The sequence below is a fragment of the Sapajus apella genome, unplaced genomic scaffold (assembly GCF_009761245.1).
Source record: "Sapajus apella isolate SASKATOON/1434 unplaced genomic scaffold, GSC_monkey_1.0 scaffold136, whole genome shotgun sequence".
Lineage (NCBI taxonomy): Eukaryota > Metazoa > Chordata > Mammalia > Primates > Cebidae > Sapajus > Sapajus apella.
Window position 1 is genome coordinate 1572424 of NW_022437076.1, and position 19996 is coordinate 1592419.

General features: G+C 56.5%; 1 protein-coding gene across 3 annotated transcripts in view; it reads right to left on the reverse strand.

Annotated features, from left to right (window-relative positions):
• The window catches only part of ABR (ABR activator of RhoGEF and GTPase), a 207990-nt gene that overhangs the window by 156588 nt on the left and 31406 nt on the right, over window positions 1–19996 (reverse strand). The window contains exon 1 of one of the 3 annotated variants that reach the window (XM_032263464.1): window positions 10878–11369. The exons of 1 other annotated variant lie outside the window; for it this stretch is intronic. Coding sequence is in view for 1 of the 2 variants with exons in the window: in XM_032263463.1 (XP_032119354.1) it covers window positions 4555–4615 (61 nt within the window). In the remaining variant the exon portion in view is untranslated. Of the gene's footprint in view, window positions 1–4554; window positions 4779–10877; window positions 11370–19996 lie in introns of those variants that run through there. One more of the 3 variants, XM_032263463.1, reaches the window with a different exon arrangement.

Below are 19996 nucleotides of genomic sequence, written 5' to 3' on the forward strand. Positions count from 1 at the left end.
GGGGGGGGGGCGCGGGTATGTTTGCAGCCAGAACTAAATTGCCTGGGACCAAATAGAGGCTGGCAAGGCAAAGGGAGAGGCCTTCGGGGCAACCTTCAGCCTCTCCTCTAAGTCAGTCCTAAACACATACTAAAGATTTTCCATTTGAAGAGGGGCCCGATATCACCCTGCCTGGGGCACACGTGTGTCTTCCTCCAGATCTGCCTGGAGAATCCAGGGACTGCGAAGGTTTCAAAGCACACCTCCGCCCCCACTGTGGGCTCCTCCACAGAACTTAACTCCAACCTAATCCCAGGGGTAGGAAAACAAAAAAAGAAAGAAGATCAGAAGTGTTTCGTGGAGGCTGGGCGTGGTGGCTCACGCCTGTAATCCTACCACTTTGGGAGGCCGAGGTGGGTAGATCACCTGAGGTCAGGAGTTCAAGACCAGCCTGGCCATCATGGTGAAAGCTCATCTTTAAAAAAAAAAAAAAAAAATTATTAAAAAAAAAAAGCATTTAGCAGAAAGGGTGGCAAAAGACATAGAGGCATTATGATAAAACACACGTGGCTGGGCGCGGGGCTCACGCCTGTCATCCCAGCACTTTTCGCCAAAGCGGGAGGATCACCTGAGGTCAGGAGTTCGAGGCCAGCCTGGCCAACATGGCAAAACCCCATCTCTACTAAAAATACAAAAAATTAGCTGGGCACGGTGTAGGTGCCTGTAATCCCAGCTACTCAGGAGGCTGAAGCAGGAGAATCGCTTGAACCCAGGAGGCAGAGGTTGCAGTGAGCTGAGATCATACCACTGCACTCCAGCCTGGGCAAGAGAGAGAGACTCTGTATCAAAAAATAATAATAATAATAATAATACAGCCTCACAGAGAGCATCACCCCAGTCCCAGGGAAAGATCCTAGGTCAGGTGCTGGGGGTAATGCTCACATGGCTACATTGGTGCAGGCACATGAGTGGTGCAGACCGGAACCTGCATCGGTCACTCCAGGGCAAAGCGCTCGGCTCCCATCAGCCCCAGGCCGCCCTGGCAGCTGGGATCCTACCCTCCTCCTTAAGCCAGACAAATCACACTTACCCCGGCACTCCAGGACTTCTGCCATAGGAGAGGCAGGGGATTTGCTGCCCACCCTCATCAAATGACCACCAAACCTGTGATGGAAGTGGGTACACTCCTGCTGGCACAGATGCTAAAACCATCAAGAATGAGCTGCCAACCCCAAAGGCAAGAAGTGTGTGAGGGGAGGGGAAGGCTGGCACCTCTGAAGCAGAGAGCCACCGGCCTCAGTGGGCTCAGAGAGAGCCTCAGCCGTCCCTGCCTGGGCTCCAGGCCCGGCCCCAGGTCCTACAAGAGGCACGGGGCCAGGTCGGGGTGAGAGTCATTGAAGCCACTTACCCTCCCAGACCATTTCAGGGAGAGCTCTGCAAAAGAGGGCCGCAGACAACGGTGTCCCCCATTCTGTGACATTCCAAGGCCTTGAATAAGCTCAGACATACCCAGTGGCACTCGGGGTCCTCCTCATTCTTCTAGGGTACAATCTGAATTCCAGCTCAGCCATCTGTCACTTATGTGATCTGAGGTATATGATTTGTGCTGACTGAGCCTCTCATCCCTAATCTGTAAGAGTTGCAGAGTTGTGAGGTTTGGAGGGAATGCATACAAAGTGCCTAGCACAGACCAGGCTCAGTGGCTCACGCCTGTAATCCCAGCACCTTGGGAGGCCAAAGTGGGGAGATCACCTGAGGTCAGGAGTTCGAGACCAGCCTGACCAACACAGCAAAACCCCATCTCTACTAAAAATACAAAAATTAGCCTGGTTGTGGTGGTGCACGCCTGTCATCGCAGCTACTCAGGAGGCTGAGGCTGGGGAATTGCTTGCATCTGGGAGGCAGAGGCTGCAGTGAGCCAAGATCACACCACTCCATTCCAGCCTGGGCAACAGAGGGAGACCCTGTCTCAAAGGACAAAAAAAAAAGAAGAAAAAAAGAAAGCAAGTGCCTATCCCAGTGGCTGCCACACAGCAGGTGCTCAGGAGATGCCATTATCACTGTTACCAGGAGCAGCGCCTGGAGAGGGGCAGGCAGGGAACATCTAACACTGAGTCATTCCCATCTCTGAGAAGTCACACTGCCGCCCCGCGCCCTGGGTGTACCCCCTTTACGACTCCTGATGGATCTGGCATTTGTGGAGATTTGTCACCCCAGGACTGTGAGCCTTGGAAGCAAACAGCCTCCCGGGAGGCAGAGAAACTTCCTCTGGGAGCCACAGAGCATGCTGCCGGGCAAATGGCAGTTTGGGTATTTGTTTTAATTTAGGCTCTTGTCAAGAGGAAGCTTGACGGCTAACAGCCCAAACATGACTGCATACCATCCCCCGGAAGCTCCTGCTCCTGCTGCGGCTCTCGTCTCCGATACACTGTTCTCAGGAGGGTGGCAGGGGCTCCTCACCTGTGGCCACATCAGTGCCCCCTCCCACCTACCATCCAGGCCACCCCAGGAGCCTCCCAGAGGCCAGGGCTGCAGCAGAGGGTACACAGCTCAGGTGCCAGTCGGCCGGAATCAGGGCTGGTCCACAGAACCTCCTAAGAGGCCTTGGCCTACTTCCCTCTTCTGCCATTCCTCTGGTCTGGAATTTTCAAGGTGGTGTCAGGCCACTTTGCTTTTTTGTTCCAGGCTTGTGGGGAAGAGGGCAGGGTATGAAGACTTGTAAACATCAGGGGTCAGGTGGAGGGAGTGTTGTTCAGCCCGAGACGGCTAGAGACAGGTTTCCATAGGATTCCATGCTTCAGGAAATAGGGAAGCAAGGAGTGGGTTCTGCAAAGAGCCAGAAATATCCAGGCACAGAGGCAGCATGTGCATCTGAGGCATTGTGAGGATGGGGTTTGCAAACCACAGCTAAGAGAGGGGCGCTAATCCCTCCTCCAGGTCAGCAGCTGATCTGCATCAGGGCTCTAAACAGATGCGTGCCCCTCTCACACAGACACACGTGCACACACATGCCACGCAGCCGCGGGCCCTGACCTTCACCCCGCGGCACTGGCCTCTGCAGGGGAGGGAGCAGATGGAGCGGCGGCGCCTGGCACAGGACCCACGCCCAGGGGAACTAGCTTTGCCCCTTTGATGTTGAGAAACCAAAGCAGAGTGAACTATCACAAGGACAACTCCTAGAGAAGAGGAGGAAGGAACAGAGGATGGAGGAGGAGGCGGGGTGGAGAAGATGCAGGGAATGACCTGGACCCAAGGGGATGCCGAGGTCAGAGGCTGAATCGTGGGTACGGTGGAGCCTCCTGGGTAAGACTCTGGGACTCAAGGTGTCACCCTTTTCTACTTCTCCCATCCCCATATGACTTATCAAGGAACTCGAGCCAGGGTAACCCTTAACAGGGGGCACGGTGGCTCACTCCTATAATCCCAGCACTTTGGGAGGCGAGGATGGTGGATCACCTGAGGTCAGGAGTTCAAGCCCAGCCTGGCCAGCGTGGTGGAACGCTGACTAGATTAAAAATATAAAAAATTAGCCAGGTATGGTGGCGCATGCCTGTAATCCCAGCTACTCAGGAGGGTGAGGCAGGAGAATCGCTTGAACCCGAGCGGGGGAGGTTGCAGCAGAGACTGAGCCGCTGCACTCCAGCCTAGGCAACAAGAGAGAAACTCCATCTCAAAAAATAAAAATAAAATAACGCTTTTGTTCCACGGCATCCAGCGCCTAGAACCAGGCTGAACCGGCTGGACCTGGCTCCACCTGCCTCCCCCAACTCCTGCCTGGGAGATGCCCAGAGAGACTGGGAGGGTCGCATTCGCGGGACCAGGAAGGGTGAAATCCACCACGTTCCTCCAAGCCCAGGGGACCCTCTTCTAATCCCCGCTGCGGGGAAGGTGTGGGTGCAGAGGAGAAGGGGCGGTGCCGTTCCGGCCACTGGAGCAGCTGCAGTGGGGGACGAGGGTGGGCGGCTCTCGGTTGCCCCCGAACCCCGTTTACCAGTGATCAGCTACGCAACCCCCGGGGCCACGCGAGACCGAGCGCGTGACCCAGGCAGATCTGGGCGCGAGGGGGTGGAGAGTCCGGGCAGGTCTGTTTCCTCCCGAGGGTGGCGGTGCTGGAGAGGGTGGGGGCGGCGCCGAGGCTGCGGGAAAGGCTGTGAGCCGCGATTCTCTGCTCCCGCATCCGCATCCGCGCTGCCCCCACGGGTCTCAGCGCCACCGTCTCCCTCCTGCCCCATCCGGATCCCGCCCCCGGCCCCGAACCCCGGCCCCGACCCACACGACTGCCCCGGAGCCCCCGGGTGGGAAGCTCGTGAGCCAAAGACTTTCCCAAAACGGCCTTCCAGCTTCAGCCTGGACAGAGAAGCCGGCAGCCGGGAAGGGGGCAGCGCCCGAGGGTCCCTCCCGCTCCGAGCCCGCGGCGGACTCACAACAGGTGGGAGGGGGCGGCGCGGCTCTCAGCGCGGTCCGCCCACGGTCCCCGCCCCCGGGCGCGGGATCCGCTCCGGGACGAGCCCCCCGGCCGAGCCGGCGGCGCCTGGACCCCGCCCCCGCCCCTGCCCCCGACCCCGCGGCACGTACTGCTGTAGAGGGTGTCGATCCAGGACAGGCGCGCGAGGCCCCGGTGGCTGAGCGGCTCCATCCCGCGGCGGCGGCGGCGGCTGCTGGTCGGTCAGACGCGAAACCCGACCCTCATCGCACAACAAAGGAGGGAGGGAGGCTGGGGGCCCGAGGCCGAAGTTGAGGCGCGGCGGGGCGTGGAGCGCGGGAACCGGGTCCCGGGAGGAGCGCGGGGCGGCCGGGAGGGGCGCGGGCAGGCGGGCGTGCGGGGCGGGGCGGGCGCCCCTCAACCCTCCCGGCCCCGCTGCGGATCCCGGAGCAGAGGAGCAACTTCCCGGGGCCGCGCGAGGGGGCGGGGCGGGGCGGGGCCGGGTGCTGAGGCTCCGCCCCCCGCGGAACTCCCCCCAACACACCCGGGCGGGCTCAGGGGACAGCGGGGCGCGCGGGGTCTCCGGGCGGTGGCGCAGACCCCGGCCCCCCTCGTGCGCCCCCGCGCAGGGCTCGGCAGGATCCCGGGGAGCCGCAGACCCTGTGCTGGGGCCCCCCGTCCCGCAGGGGTGACATCACCCGCCGATCTCCAAGCGCGGCTTCGGGGGCGGGAGCGGCAGCCGGGCCCCTCCCCAGCCAGGATCGCTGCGGCGCGAACCCGGAGAGCGTCCTGCGCGCCGCGGGGAGGCGCCTCTTTCCTCCCGAACCTTCCCCGCCGCGTCTCCCACGCCCGTGACCTCCAGAGCTGCAGTTCCCGCCACTCACTGGGGGCTGGAGACGCGGGAGGCCCGAGGTCCGCGGGAGCCGTGGGGACAGGACCGTCCCAATTGCGCCCCTCGTGGGCGGAGGACACACCGGAGCCAGGAGAAGCCCCAGGGTCTCCACGGTCCCCTCCAGGACCCCTCCTGGGGACCCCCAGCCTCATGTTCCCCACCAGGACCCCTCCTGGGACCCCCAGCCACAACCAGGAAGCCCACCATGTCTGCATCATCACCTACGAGTTGCAAGAAGTCAGGCTAAGAGGCCTGAGAACAGGAGGTTGAGAGAGAGGGGGGTCTAACGAAGACCCCTGGCCCAAGGGCAGTAAAGAGACTGGGGGACCCCATGCCTGTCCCTGTGGGCTGGTTCCGTGGGAGCCGTGGTGGCTTTCCCATAGACCACCTTGGGCCAGGCAACCCTGGAGCAGGGAAGGGAGGAGAGTCAGGCCAGGGGGGGTCCAGGGCAGTGGGGCTGAAGCCCCTTCCTGAACCCAGGGGAAGGGCAGCAATGGGACCCACCGGGGGACCCGGTACCCTAGAGAGTGACATTTCAGATATCAGAGCAGTCCCCACCCCACCCCATCCCCAGGCAGCTTAGGGGGAAAACCATCATGAAGCCCAGCCCTCCCGAGGCCCACCAGCAAGGTAAACTCAGCCTAGCCTTTTGGGGGGCGGGGCGGGGGGCAGTGTGGTCAGCATCTACAGAACGTTTAGGGGTGTGGGGGCTGGTCCTCATCATTCCTAACAGACACACACACATCTCGTTCTTGAGGGGAGAAGCTGCTCTCCCGCAGGATGCTGAGAGGAAGCTGTAGGCAGCCCTTAAGCTGGTCGGGCGGAAGCCTCTGCAGCCGCCCCAGGGGAGATGGGGTGACCTACTCATCACAGGCTGGGGGCCCCTGGAGACTCAGGGCCAATGCTGTGGGTGGCGAAGCCTCTACAGGTGGCTGCAGAGCGGTTTTCAGTATGATTGCCCCTCCTGTGTCCACTGGGCTCCCCGCCCCAGTCCTCCTGGCTCGGGCACCAGCGCAGTCCCTTGCCACCACTCCCTGCTCCGCTGTCTCCCTCCCACCGTCCCTGACTGGCACACAGGACTGGGAGGGCCAGGCAGGCACCTGGAGCTTGGCAGGGAGGGGGGCGTGCATCTCCAATGAGGCGCTCCAGAAATAGAGCTCCAGCTTGGGAAGGGAACAAGCAGGCGCTCAGAGGGCGGGCGGCGGGGCCGGAGCAGCCAGGAGGGGCTGCGGCGTCTCTTCTTTCCACGTGGAACTCTCAGAAGACAAAGGGCCCTGGAGAAAGGTGGAAATGGAGGCCAGGAGGCAGCAGCACAATCCCCTCCTCAAAACAGCCACCAAGCAAGCCCAGGCCCTCTCCCCACACCGTGGGATTTTCCCGAAGGCCACATCCGGCGCGGACGCAGAGGAAGCCATGGATGTATTCTTCTGTGTGAGTCACATACATTTGCGTACATTTTACATTTTTATCTACAAAGGCCTGACAAGCTATTTTCAGCATCTCCCAAGCTACGATGTGCAGTTGTTTTCCGTGGTGCTTGTTCCTGTCTACGTTCTGTCCAGTCCTGCCGCTTCGGGCCTTCTGCTCCACCACGGTACAGGGTGGCGGGAGAGACAGACCCCGAGGGCTCTAAGGAGGAAAGCGTCTCCTAATGAGCACTGAGGGCCGACCATGCACCCGGCTTATCGCCTCGTTCACTGGTGTGATCTCAATGTGAAAGCCACTGTTCTGTTTTCTCTACTTTCCAGGTCAGAAAACTGAGGCCCTAAGCAGCTGAGTGAGCCACCCGGAGAGTGAGTGAGGGCTGACACTTGAACCCTGGAAATCTGTTGATATGCTTTTTTTTTGAGACGGAGTTTCGCTCTTGTTGCCCAGGCTGGAGTGCAGTGGCACGATCTTGACTCACTGCAACCTTCTCCTTTTGGGTTCAAGCGAGTCTCCTGCCTCAGCCTCCTGAGTAGCTGGGATTACAGGTGCGTCACCACCACGCCCAGCTAACTTTTTGTATTTTTAGTAGAGACGGGGTTTCTCCGTGTTGGTCAGGCTGGTCTTGAACTCCTGACGTCAGGCGATCTGCCCCCCTCAGCCTCCCAAAGTGCTGGGATTACAGGGGTGAGCCACTGCACCTGGCCTTGCTCATGCCCCTAATCACCACGCGTGCTGCCTCCACTGCCAGCTAACTGGTGGTCACAGCGTGTCGAAGGTCTCGAGAAATCTCTGCTGGTCCATGGGGATGGAGACCACCCTCCGGGAAGCCCCATCAACCCTCCTCTGTCTGCAGGCATCTGTCTGGCACACGCGGCTCAGGGAAGGACAGCTACTTCGAGATTCCCTTGGTACGTTTATTGGATGGCTTCCAGCAGATGTTAACACCACACGGCCAGATTCGAATCTTGGCCTTGGAGACAAATGTGTGGACTTTTGGGCACCACCGTGATTTGGATGGGAGCAGAAACCTCCATATCCCTGGCACGGAGGAGCTGGGGAGATTCAGCATCACGCCCCGGGAGGGAAGGAGTTAAAGAGTCATTCTCGTCTGCACTTTGCCAAAGGTGCTGCTCCCGAGTGACTCTTAACACCAGACAGCAACCCCGATCTGTCAGAACAGCAGGGAGGTGTACAGACAGACCATCCTGATTCGGCTAAACAGGGACCGATGGGGACCAGCCAGTGCTCCCCAAGGCACTGAACCCACATCTGTCACTCTGTCTCCTCCAGGCCCCTTCTAACCATTACCCGGATCATCTGTGGGGCCAGTGCTGTCCACCTTCTGCTGCCCTCCCTGCAGCTCAGGCACTCAGGCTGTCTGCAGCTCCCAGCCCCGGGTGACCCGCCTGCTGCTGCCTCATCACTGGACGTAAAGGGGATTTAATGGTTTGTTGCACTGCCTGGAGCAGGGGGCTAGTGAGGGGCTGAGTGGGAAGAAGACGGAGCCCATTTCCAAGGCCATCTGCCTGCTCCTCATTCCCAAGCATGTGCCACTCACAGCCTCCCCACAACCAACGCGTGCTGCCACCAATCTCTCGGGCAGGATGGAAATGGGGGACTGCCCCTGGAACCGAAACTGAGAAACTGGGCGCCTCCAGCTCTCCTCCTGCTCAGGTTAGCAGCTCAGCCCCACCACACACAACGGGAAGGCCCCCAAGTCCCTGCTCCTTTGATCACCCAGAGGTCACTGCCAGTGACAAAAGCCTGTTCCAGGCAGGGAGCTCACTCATGCAGAGGCGGAATCCACAGCTGGTGAGAGCAGGTGAGGCCCACTACATTCCAATGAACAGCCAAACCCTAATAGACAGTGATGAGCACACAACGAGGCGTCTGCACCCTCACAGGCAGATCAGCTCCTTAAATGCCGGATGGACGGCACCTCCTCCCAGTGCTCAGCATGGCAGGCGCACAAGACCCAGTTGTCTTCCAGCGCAGCCGGCACCGCACCGTGCCACCATATCAGCTTTCTGCCAGAGGCCCAGCATGATGGCACTGAATAATGCACATCGGGCCGGGCGCGGTGGCTCATGCCTGTAATCCCAGCACTTTGGGAAGCCGAGGCGGGCGGATCATGAGGTCAAGAGATCGAGACCATCTTCGCCATGATGAAACCCTGTCTCTACTAAAAATACAAAAATTAGCCGGGTGTGGTGGCACGTGCCTGTAGTCCCAGCTACTCGGGAGGCTGAGGCGGAAGAATCGCTTGAACCCAGGAGGCAGAGGTTGCAGTGAGCCAATATTGTGCCACTGCACTCCAGCCTGGCGTCAGAGCAAAACAACCTCCCCTCTAAAAAAAAAAAAAAAAAAAAAAAAAGAATAACGCACATCGAACTAGTAAAATTGATGACAGCTAACGCTTATTGAGTGCTTTTTTTTGAGAGTCTCACTCTATCACCCAGTCTGGAGTGCAGTGGCACAATCTCAGCTCACTGCAGCCTCCAACTCCTGGGTTCAAGCTGGTCCTCCTGCCTCAGCCCCCCATAGTGCTGGGGTTATAGGTGTGAGCCACCGTGCCTGGGCTACTGAGTGCTTCTTAAGTGCCGGGTATTGCTACTTCTGCCAATTTACTATGATCTCCATTTCACAGAAGAAGAAATTGAGGTGCGGAGAAGCTAAGCCATTGGCTAACTAGCAGATGGCGATGCTTGGAAATTCACCAAGTCTGAACCCAGGGCTCCCATGTGTAATCTCTGCATTGAGCGGCAATTAGTGAACGAATAAATAAACAGAATGAAACGCAGGGAGGAAGAAATCGGAGCTACATGAGGGATGAGGCCGCGTTATTTCAGAACCTCCCAGGGCCACTCATGATGAAGTAAAAACAGAACTGGCTTCTCAAGAAAAGCGTATCTACTACGCAGGGCAGATGACCCTGGAGACAAGCTGAAGGAAGTCCAGTGGCAATCTCCCAAGTGCCAGCCCCAGCCAGACCCCACTTCTGCCATGCCTCGGGCCAGTCTCAAGCGTTTCCAGCTGCAGTGTTCACATCTACAGAAGGTGCGCGCCCAGGGCCAGATGCGGTGGCTCACACCTGTAATCCCAGCACTGTGGGAGGCCGAGGCCGGCAGGTCACTTGAGGTCAGGAGTTTGAGACCAGCCTGGCAAACGTGGTGAAAACCCATCTCTACTAAAAATACAAAAATTAGCCAGGCATGGTGGCGGGTGCCTGTAATCCCAGCTACTCTGGAGGCTGAGGCTGGAGTGCAATGGCGCGATCTTGGCTCACTGCAACCTCCATCTCCTGGGTTCAAGAGATTCTCCTGCCTCAGCCTCCTGAGTAGCTGGGATTACAGGCACCCACCACCACGCCTGGCTAATTTTTGTATTTTTCGTAGACACGTGGTTTCACCATGTTGGCCAGGCTGGTCTCGAACATCCAACCTCAGGTGATTCGCCCTCCTCAGCCTCCCAAAGTGCTGGGTTTACAGATGTGAGCCACCTCACCCGGCCAGCATTGACTAGTCTAAGATTCATCCTCAGCCCTCTAGTCTGGCGAAAGAAGATAATTCCCCGGGCCTCCACAGAGTCACCTCTAAGGGTGAAGTCTCGGCCTCAGAGTCTGTCCTTCGCCCTCTTCTCACTTGCCCTCTGCTCAGCCTCCTGGTGTTTCCAGCAGCCATGAGAGCTACAGGTGACAGAGGGGAACCAGAATCCCTCCCCAGGTATTCAGGTCTCCACTGAGGTTCTGTGTCAGCTTGACTCATGGGGAGGCCTGCCACCCCGGCAAGATGTGGACCTGATGCCCGGGGGCAGCATTCACCCCTTGAGGCCTCCCAAGGCATCCCTGCAGCATAAGGCACAGTGACCTCAGCCCCTGCATCTGTGACACCCCCACACACTTCCTGGGGACCGAGGTGAAGCCCGTTCCCACGACCAGGGGCCACAGCACATCCAGCGTCCTGGTAGAGCTGCTGGCGTAGATCACGTACCCCCCGGGCCACAGTCACAGGAGGGTCCCTCGCCAAGCCCCAGCTCACGTGGCCCTCCCTGGCCATTGCTCAGATGACACCACCCAGAGGTCAACAGGAGAGTCCTCCCAAGGAGTCCCCCTGAGGGCTGGACAGCAGGACTGGAGCTCCCGCCTCATTTACTCACCACCAAGTCCCCATCAGCATCCGGAAAGACGCCGGCAGAAGAGACCAAGGTTTCTCTAAGTCCCCAAAACCCAGAGACTCCGTGCAGTGGCTCCAGGATCCTGAGCCCCAAGGGAAGCAGGAGCACGTCCAGCTGGGGCCGGAGCTCACAGGCGGCCTCTGCCCTACTGCGGTCACCACAGCCCCAAAGCTGGCCGTGCTCCTCGCTCGCTCAGCCAGAGCTCTGCAGATGCGTCCCAGGCGCTGACGCCACCCACCAGCTGGCCCTGTCCCCGTCAGGCCCAGGAGTGGCTGCAGGGGCTGAGGGCCAGCTGTCAAGGAGACCGGCTCCGAAGGCGGCGGCTCAGGCTTTGGCAAGGTGAGGGCAAAGGAGCCTCTGAGCCTGGCTGGGTGCCTGCCGCCCGGAGAGCCTCACTGGCTCGGGGGTGCAGCGCTGTCTCTTTAAGGCCCAGGCCTCTCCAAGGCAAGGTCCTCCGCAGTCCACTTCTGCCTCTGCCCGTCCTGCGGCAGAGACTGGGGCTCCCCGGTGCCATCTGGCGGCTGCACTGCAGCACCTCGGCCACCAGCCGCTTCCAGCCAAGTGGCCCTCGAGGGCCAGGACACGCATCTCCAGGTTCCACCCAGGGCCACATGTTACTGCTGGGAGCAGCACAGCTGGGGAGTCAGGAGGAATTTCATCTGGGCCAGAGGGAGTAGAAGCCCCCAGGAGTGACATGGGCAGAACGGTCATCCACTGGACAAAACCTTCACTAAAATATTCTCAAATGGGCTGGGTATGGTGGCTCACACCTGTAATCCCAGCACTTTGGGAGGCCGAGGCAGGTGGATCACAAGGTCAGGAGTTCGAGACCAGCCTGGCCAACATGGTGAAACCCCATCTTTACTTAAAAAAAAAAATACATACACACACACACACACACACACACACACACACACACATTAGCCAGGCATGGTGGTGGATGCCTGTAACCCCAGCTACTAGGGAGGCTGAAGCAGGAGAATTGTTTGAACCCCGGAGGTAGAGGTTGCAGTGAGCCGAGATCATGCCACTGACCTCCAGCCTGGGTGCAACAGAGTGAGGCTCCCTCTCAAAAAAATAAAAATAAAATATTTTCAAGCCAGGCACAGAGGCTCATGCCTGTAATCCCAGCACTTTGGGAGGCCAAGGTGGGCAGGTCACTTGAGGTCAGGAGTTTGAGACCAGCCTGGCCGACATGGTGAAACCCCATCTCTACTAAAAATACAAAAATGAGCTGGTGTGGTGGCAGGCACCTGTGATCCCAGCAACTTAAGAGGCTGAGGCAAGAGAATCGCTTGAGCCTGGGAGAGCGAGGCTGCAGTGAGCTGAGTTCACACCGCTAACACTCCAGCCTGGGCAACAGAGCAAGACCCTATCTCAAAGAAAATATAAGTCAATAAAAACAACCGTGTGTGGTAGCATTTAAAGAGGCCATCATAACAAGAGGTCGCTACCAGCATCCAAGGCAGAAGCCAGGCTTGATCAGACGTTCCACAGGACGGCCCTGAGAACACCTGTCCTAAGTGCCCGCGGCATGGCGAACTCTACCTGGTTGGGGGAAACAGAGGGTGGCGGCATGGCAGGCCCCCGCCCCACCCCCAGTGTCTTCTTTGCCCCATCATGCTGCTTTGCATGCCTTCCTAACTCAGTTTCACCTTCATAAACTTCGGGGTGGAGGGAGGGGGCAGTCTGAGCCAGCCATCTTCACAAGGGAAGCTGGCGCCTCTGGCTGCCGCTCCCAGAAGCCAGGCGCACACACCCCTGAAATAACTGCCGCGACTCCTCCTGGTCCAAGCTGCGCCCAGGACATTCGTATTTTCCAGAAGGTACTTTCAGGTTCTGATCCTGAAGCCTCGTGACTTCTGATTTCCTCTTCCCCAAGCTCTGGCACCTTGTCCTGAGCTGGTCAGCTCAGCCCCACAAACACACAGTCCAGTGCCAGGAGCTGGCACAAGAAAATAACACACATGCCACGTGTTCTCCCAAAAGGAGGGTGAAAACAGGCGAGACTCGGCCGCGGTGGCCACACTGTGTCTGGGTCTGTGGGCTGGAGCATTCCGGGGCTCACGAGGCTGACATCACAGACAAGATCAATTAGAGGAAAGTTCCCCGTTGTCTCCCAGCAACCAAAGAGTTCTCTAAACACAGCATGTCGTTCCCCTCTTGCTATGACCCATCTCCGGCTTCTTTCTTAAATTTTGAGACGGAGTTTTACTCTTGTCCCCCGTGAGTGCAGTGGCACAATCTCAGCTCACTGAAACCTCCACCTTCCGAGTTCTAGCGATTCTCCCGCCTCAGCCTCCCGTCAACACTGTCAGGATAGAGACTCAGACGTCCTTCTGGCTGTCTCAGGGCCTTATGGCCGGGCCTCGGCCCCCCTCTCACCTTCACCTGGCACATAGTCCTCCTTGATGTCTTCCACTCTTTCCTGCCTCGGACTTTTGCACAGGTTGACATCTCTGGCTAAAATGCTGTACCTCCCCTCTGCCTCGATATCTCCTACTCACCCTTCTGGTCTTAATGTGAATATCCCTTCTTCCAGGGAGCTTTCTCTACCCACCGACCAGGGACGCCTGCATCTCTCCCTCCTGCCGAATACTCAGTACTCTTGCAAATTGTGCAATGCCTGTCTCTTCTGCTAGAATGAGGTCTCCGAGAGGAACCACATCACTGTCATTCAGTGTAATCCCAGGACCTTGCAGAAATAGTTTCACTGAATGAATGAGCAAATGTAATAAGCGAAGTATACGAATGAATGAATGAATGAAGTGAATGAATGGTCAAGTATATTCCCAGTCACAAGGAGTCTCCAAGGAGGCTGCACAGATGTTTCAGCCAGCCCAACTCCGCCAACTGAAAAAGAACCGTGGGCGGGTTGAGATGTCGTGTTGAGAATGACCACTCTCTGGAAAAACTCAAAGAAAGAACAACTGGACCCTAGAACTGCATTTGTGGTGGGAGAATTGCTGTTCCAATTAACTCGCTAATGCTCACAAAACATCCTGAGAACTCCCCAGTGCACAGGCTCCCTCGCTAAGCAGCCAGCACTGAAGGCTGCACTCCTCCTCCTCCAATCAGGTGCCAGCATGGAAACGGCATAGAAACCCAGAAATGCTTCAGCCCACCAAGGAAACTTTGCTCTCAATTCTCAGAGTCCTTCTCCGAGGCCTGCCCCAGATTTGCAATAAAGCTTGTTTTTAGGCTGGGTGCAATGGCTCACACCTGTAATCCCAGCTCTTTGGCAGGCTGAGGTGGGTAGATCACGAGGTCAGGAGTTCAAGATCACCCTGGCCAACATAGTGAAATCTCATCTCTACTAAAAACACAAAAATTAGCTGGGCATGATGGCGTGCCTGTAATCCCAGCTACTCAGGAGGCTGAGGCAGAAGAATCATGTGAACTTGGGAGGTGGAGGTTGCAGTGAGCTGAGATCGGGCCATTGCACTCCAGCCCGGGCGACAGCGTGAGACTCCGTCTCAAAAAAAAAAAAAAAAAAAAAAAAAGCTAGTTGCTCACATTATGCTTACTTCCTCTGCCCCACAGTGCTGCAGGCTGAAGCTGTCACTCACAGCTCCCAGGGATGATGCTGACGCACCCGCAGCCAGACAGATGGGAAGTCTGGCTTTCGGCTCAACAACGGGAGAAATGTGAGAGAAACTGATCTGCACCCTCACGCTCTAAGGGGCTGCCGGAGCCCATCTGCAGGCAGCCTGGAGACAGGGCTTGGGCATGCCTTCTGTGGCTGCAGGCTACACCTGGCCGTGGTGACCACCACACAGCCCCAAGAGCCCGCAAAGCGCCGGGGCCAGACTGGCTGGGCTGCGGGGGCCTGTGCAAAGGGAAGAAGGTCCCAGACTCCCTGGGCCCTGGGGGGGCTGTGCAGAGGGAAGAAGGCTCCTTTTCATTTTCCCTTCACCAAAACAAAGACATAAATGCAATAAGTTGCATCAAGATCTGGTTTCTTGGGCCTTGAGTTTGTGAAGGCCCAGAAAGCTACCCTAGGAGATGAGGTTCAGGACTAGTTTATACCCAGGAAGACGAGGGTCAGGACTGGTTCACAATGGGGAGACCAGGTTGGTCAGGTGGTCAGCCTCCAGGCTTCCCGCGACGGTTAGTACTCCAGACTGTCGGTCCTTAAGCTCACGCCAGCTACTCACCTCTGCCTGGTTACGATATTCTGGCATTTTTCTTTTTTTCTCTACTAAAAATACAAAATTAACGAGAGTGTTGGCTCACGCCTGTAGTCCCAGCTACTCGGGAGACTGAGGCAGGAGCATCACTTGAACCCGGGAGGTGGAGGTTGTGGTGAGCTGAGATCACACCACTGTACTCCAGCCTGGGCGACAGAGCGAGACTCCATCTCAGAAAAAGAAAAAAGAAAAATACCAGAACACCCTTACCAGGCAGAGGTGAGAAGCTGGCGTGAGTGAGGGCCACCGTCTCGCAGGAAGCCTGGAGGCTGACCACCTGACTCACCTGGTCTCGAGTGTAAACTAGTCCTTCCCCCGTCTCCTAGGGTGGCTTTCTGAGCCTTTACAAACTCAAGGAGTTTGAGACCAGCCTGGCCAACATGGTGAGACCCCCGTCTCTACTAAAAAAAAAATACAAAAATTAGCTGGGCATGGTGGTAGGCACCTGTAATCCCAGCTACTCAGGAGGCTGAGGCATGAGAATTGCTTGAACCCAGGAGGTGGAGGTTGCAGTGAGCTAAGATTGTGCCACTGCGCTCCAGCCTGGGTGAGAAGAGCAAAAACTCTGGCTCAAAAAACATAATTACTTAATTAAATCTAATTTTAAAAATGATTTCTTAACTACCCTTGCAGAGAAACATAGGTAAAAACTGGGTCTTAACTGCATATCCTGCCTCTCCCACCCTCCTTCCCAGATGTTCGTGACTGTCCCCTGGGCTTGCAGAACAGCACCAGCACACACAGAACTTTCTGGAAAATCCTGTCAGTTCTCTGAACAGGGCTCGAGGCCCTAGGAAAAGATGACACTGCCGGTGACATCCGCCTTCCTAAGGAAGGACACCTTCCCACATGGACTGGAAGAGCAAGGGTGCCAGGCCTCTCTTTCTCCAAGGCAGCCCCAGCCCTGCCTGGCCCAGCTCCGAGGGGTATTGCAAGGAGCACTTTAAGGAGAGTCGCTCCTGTTTCAGAGCCTTGGGAAACACACCCTGATCTCCTGCTCTGGGGCAGAGAGGGTTTGGGGGCAGCTCTGAGCTGCCGCCACCCCGCTGCATGCTGGAGTGAACGTCAAACCTGCGTCTCATCGGGCAGGGTCAGCCCCACACCTCATTTCTGGTGTGGTAAGTTGGAGACAGGAAGACACTGTCCCTCTGCCTCCAGAGCACTCTGAAGCCTGGAGCTCCAGGAGCCTCCTGGGGTCTGAGGCGTGACTCCGATGAAACCTGACCCGGATGCCCCTCGGGGCCCACAGCCTTCCAGACGTCTCAGAGCCCAATCTCCTGTGTGACCCACAGAGTTATTTTCCCGACGGCTGTTTCTGTCTGATTGTGAAAGTTCCTTTCCTCCAAAGAGCCACATGCCTGTCACATGAGAGTAGAGCCCGGACACCAGCAGAGAGAGGGAGGGTGCTGGGAGTCTTTCCTGGACCCCAGGCTGGTTGACAGAGCTTTGGGTACTGGCCAACATCCCAGGAAGCTTTGGATCACCCTGGGGGAACAGCGCCGACCCAAATCAGATCAGGACTTGGTTTTCCCCAGAGAGCAGAACCTCCTCCTAAGAACGGGCTGCAGCTGGGCTCCTCAGATCCCCAGCTCAGGGGGCAAATATACCCCACTGACTGTGGGATAAAGTCACGCTGCAGCCGCTGAGGCAGGAACGTTGCTGCCACCCCTGCCACCCCGCCCCGCCAGCCACGGCCTCACACTGGGGGTTAGTTCTCCGGGGGCCCTAAAGGAGAGCCCAGCTGTCACCTTCTGGATATAAAGGAGCTGCTTTTGGCCGGGTGCAGTGGCTCATGCCTGAAATCCCAGCACTTTGGGAGGCCAAGGTGGGCAGATCACAATGTCAGGAGTTCAAGACCATCCTTGCCAACACAGTGAAACCCCGTCTCTACTAAAAATACAAAAAAATTAGCCGGCTGGTACTCAGGAGGCTAAGGCAGGAGAATCTCTTGAACCCAGGAGGCGGAGGTTGCGGTGAGCTGAGATCACACCACTGCACTCCAGCCTGAGTGACAGAGTGACACTCCATCTCAAAAAAAAAAAAAAAGAAAAGAAAAGAAAAGAAAGGAGGTTGCTTTTGTAAAAGCAATTGTATTTGCCCTCCCGCCACAGCTAACCAGAAATGAGGAAGCCACCGCTGAGAAGCCTCCCTGTCTCTGGGGTTCCGGGTTCTCTCTGCTCCCCTCCCGGAGGCCACAAGCAAGGCGTCCCTGCCAGCAGGCCTCATTTCCTTCCAAGCCTGCAAGGGACCCTGACTTCCTGCAAAGACCACGAACCCCAGCATCGGTGCACGTGCACGTCACCCACCCAAGCTGCTGCTGAGCTTTAGAGTGGCTTTTAGGACCAAAAAGGAAGAGGGTCTGTCTTGCCAAGGAGAGCATGGCCTTGAGACGCCAACAGACGCCGACGTCCCATCTGGCTTCTGCAATCAAAGCTTCCTGGTTCCGCCCGGCTCGGTGGCTCATGCCTGTAATCCCAGCACTGTGGGAGGCGGAGGCGGGTGGATCACCTGAGGTCTGGAGCTCCAGACCAGCCTGGTAAAACCCCATCTCTACTAAAAATACACAGTTAGCTGGGTGTGATGACGCACGCCTGTAATCCCAGCTACTTGGGAGGCTGAAGTAGGAGAATCTTTTTTTTTTTTTTTTTTGAAGGGGGTTTTTTCTGTCACCCAGGCTGGAGTGCAGTGGTGCGATCTCGGCTCACTGCAACCTCCCCCTCCTGGGTTCAAGTGATTCTCCTGCCTCAGCCTCCCGAGTAGCTGACATTACAAGTGCCCGCCACCACCCCCAGCTAATTTTGTATTTTTAGTAGAGACAGAGTTTCTCAGGCTGGTCTCGAACTCCCGATCTCAGGTGATTCGCCCAGCTCAGCCTCCCAAAGTGCTGGGATTGCAGGCGTGAGCCGAAGCGCCTAGCAGTAGAAGAATCTTGAACCTAGGAGATGGAGATTGCAGTGAACCAAGGTGGTGCCATTGTACTCCAGCCTGGCTGACAGAGCAAGACTCTGTCTCAAAAAAAAAAAAAAAAAAGTACCTGGTTCCAAGCACAAGGCACAATCTCCTTCCAGACCCTCGTTCCTCCGAGGGAGCCGGGGAAGCTGTGAAAACTCTGCTCAGGAGTAGTCAGGACCACAGACGCCTTGTTCTGGAAAATAAAACCTCTCTCTGGCTCTGCAGCTGCCAGGGAAGATGGGGGAAACAGAGGCAGGTAGCAGCGTCCCAGCGAGGAAGATCACTCAGGCTGTTGGCTCAGAAGCCACAGTGCAGTTAGCACGCTTGCCCGGGCTCATCTGCACATACGCCACAGATCACACACACGGAAGATGTGAAGCATATAGGCTTTCGGGCTTTTGTTTTCTGATTTTATGAAACGGGGCCTTGCTCTGTTGCCCAGATGGAGTGCAGTGGTGCGATCACAGCTCACTGTAGCTGGTGGGGTTTTTTGTTTGTTTGTTTGTCTGTTTTTGAGTTGGGGATGGAGTTTCACTCTTGTCGCCCAGGCTGGAGTACAGTGGCTTGATCTCAGCTCACTGCAGCCTCCACCTCCCAGGTTCAAGCAATTCTCGTGCCTCAGCCTCCTGAGTAGCCAGGATTACAGGCACCCACCACAACACCCAGCTAATTTTTGTATAATGAGTAGAGACAGGTTTCACCATGTCTCTACTAGGCTAGTCTTGAGCTCCTGACCTCAGGTGATCCACCCACTTCAGCCTCCCAAAGTGCTGGGATTACAGGCATGAGCCACAGCATCCAGCCAACTTTTTAAAACTGTAAGTGTATTCAGCTTTTTTTCTGTCCTATAAGTCATAAAGCCACAATGAAAAACACTTTTAGACAATGGAAGAGTAAAATATGTCCCATAAAATACACCACCCCAGTTAGCATTTCTAGCCTTTCTTGTGTGCATACAATGGTGCTCTTTACAAAGTTTTATAGTGGGCCTTCTCTACCTGGCCCTCCCTGTCCAAGGACACCCTCAGATTCAACCAACCACAGATCAAAACCATTTAGGAGGAAAAAGAATAAAAAGTAACACGACAATAATACAGAAATTCAAATAATATGCATAATAACCACATAGCATTTATAATATGTTAGATATTTAAAATAATCTAGAGATAAAGTACATGATGGGGGCAGGCATGGTGACTCACACCTATAATCCCAATACTTTGGGAGGATCACTTGAAGTCAGGAGTTCAAGACCAGCCAGGGCAATATAGCAAGACCCTGTCTCTATTAAAAAAATATTTTAGGCTGGGCATGGTGGCTCACATCTGTAATCCCAGCGCTTTGGGAGGCCAAGGCTGGCAGATCATGAGGTCAGGCATTTGAGATCAGCCTGGCCAACATGGTGAAACCCCGTCTCTACTAAAAATACACAAATTAGCTGGGCGTGGTGGCGGCTGCCTGTAATCCCAGCTACTCAGGAGGCTGAGGCAGGAGAATCGCTTGAACCCAGGAGGTGGAGGTTGCGGTGAGCCAAGATTGCGCCATTGCACTCCAGGCTGGACAACAAGTGAAACTCTTGTTTCAAAAAAGAGAGAACAAAATGAGCAGGGAAGCAGCCCCTGTAATGGCCCTGGGAGGCCCCCCAGGCAGCAGCAGCACCCAAGGCTGTTCACATCAGCAAAAGCTTCATGCGGCCAGCGTCCACGCCGCTGCTGCTCCAGGTGCAAATCATCGTGGTTTAGGTCAGGATGTGGGTTCTACAGACAGAATAGAGCAGGTTCAAGACCTGGTGTTATGAAGGATTGAACCTCTCTGAGCTTCAGTTTCTTCAGTAAGGAAGGCAACCGCTTTAACTGAGATTGTGAAGGGGACTAAACGAGATCATGAATAGAAGACACCCAGCACAGCACCCGCTCCATTGTGAATAAAAAACACCCAGCACAGCACCCGCTCCATTGT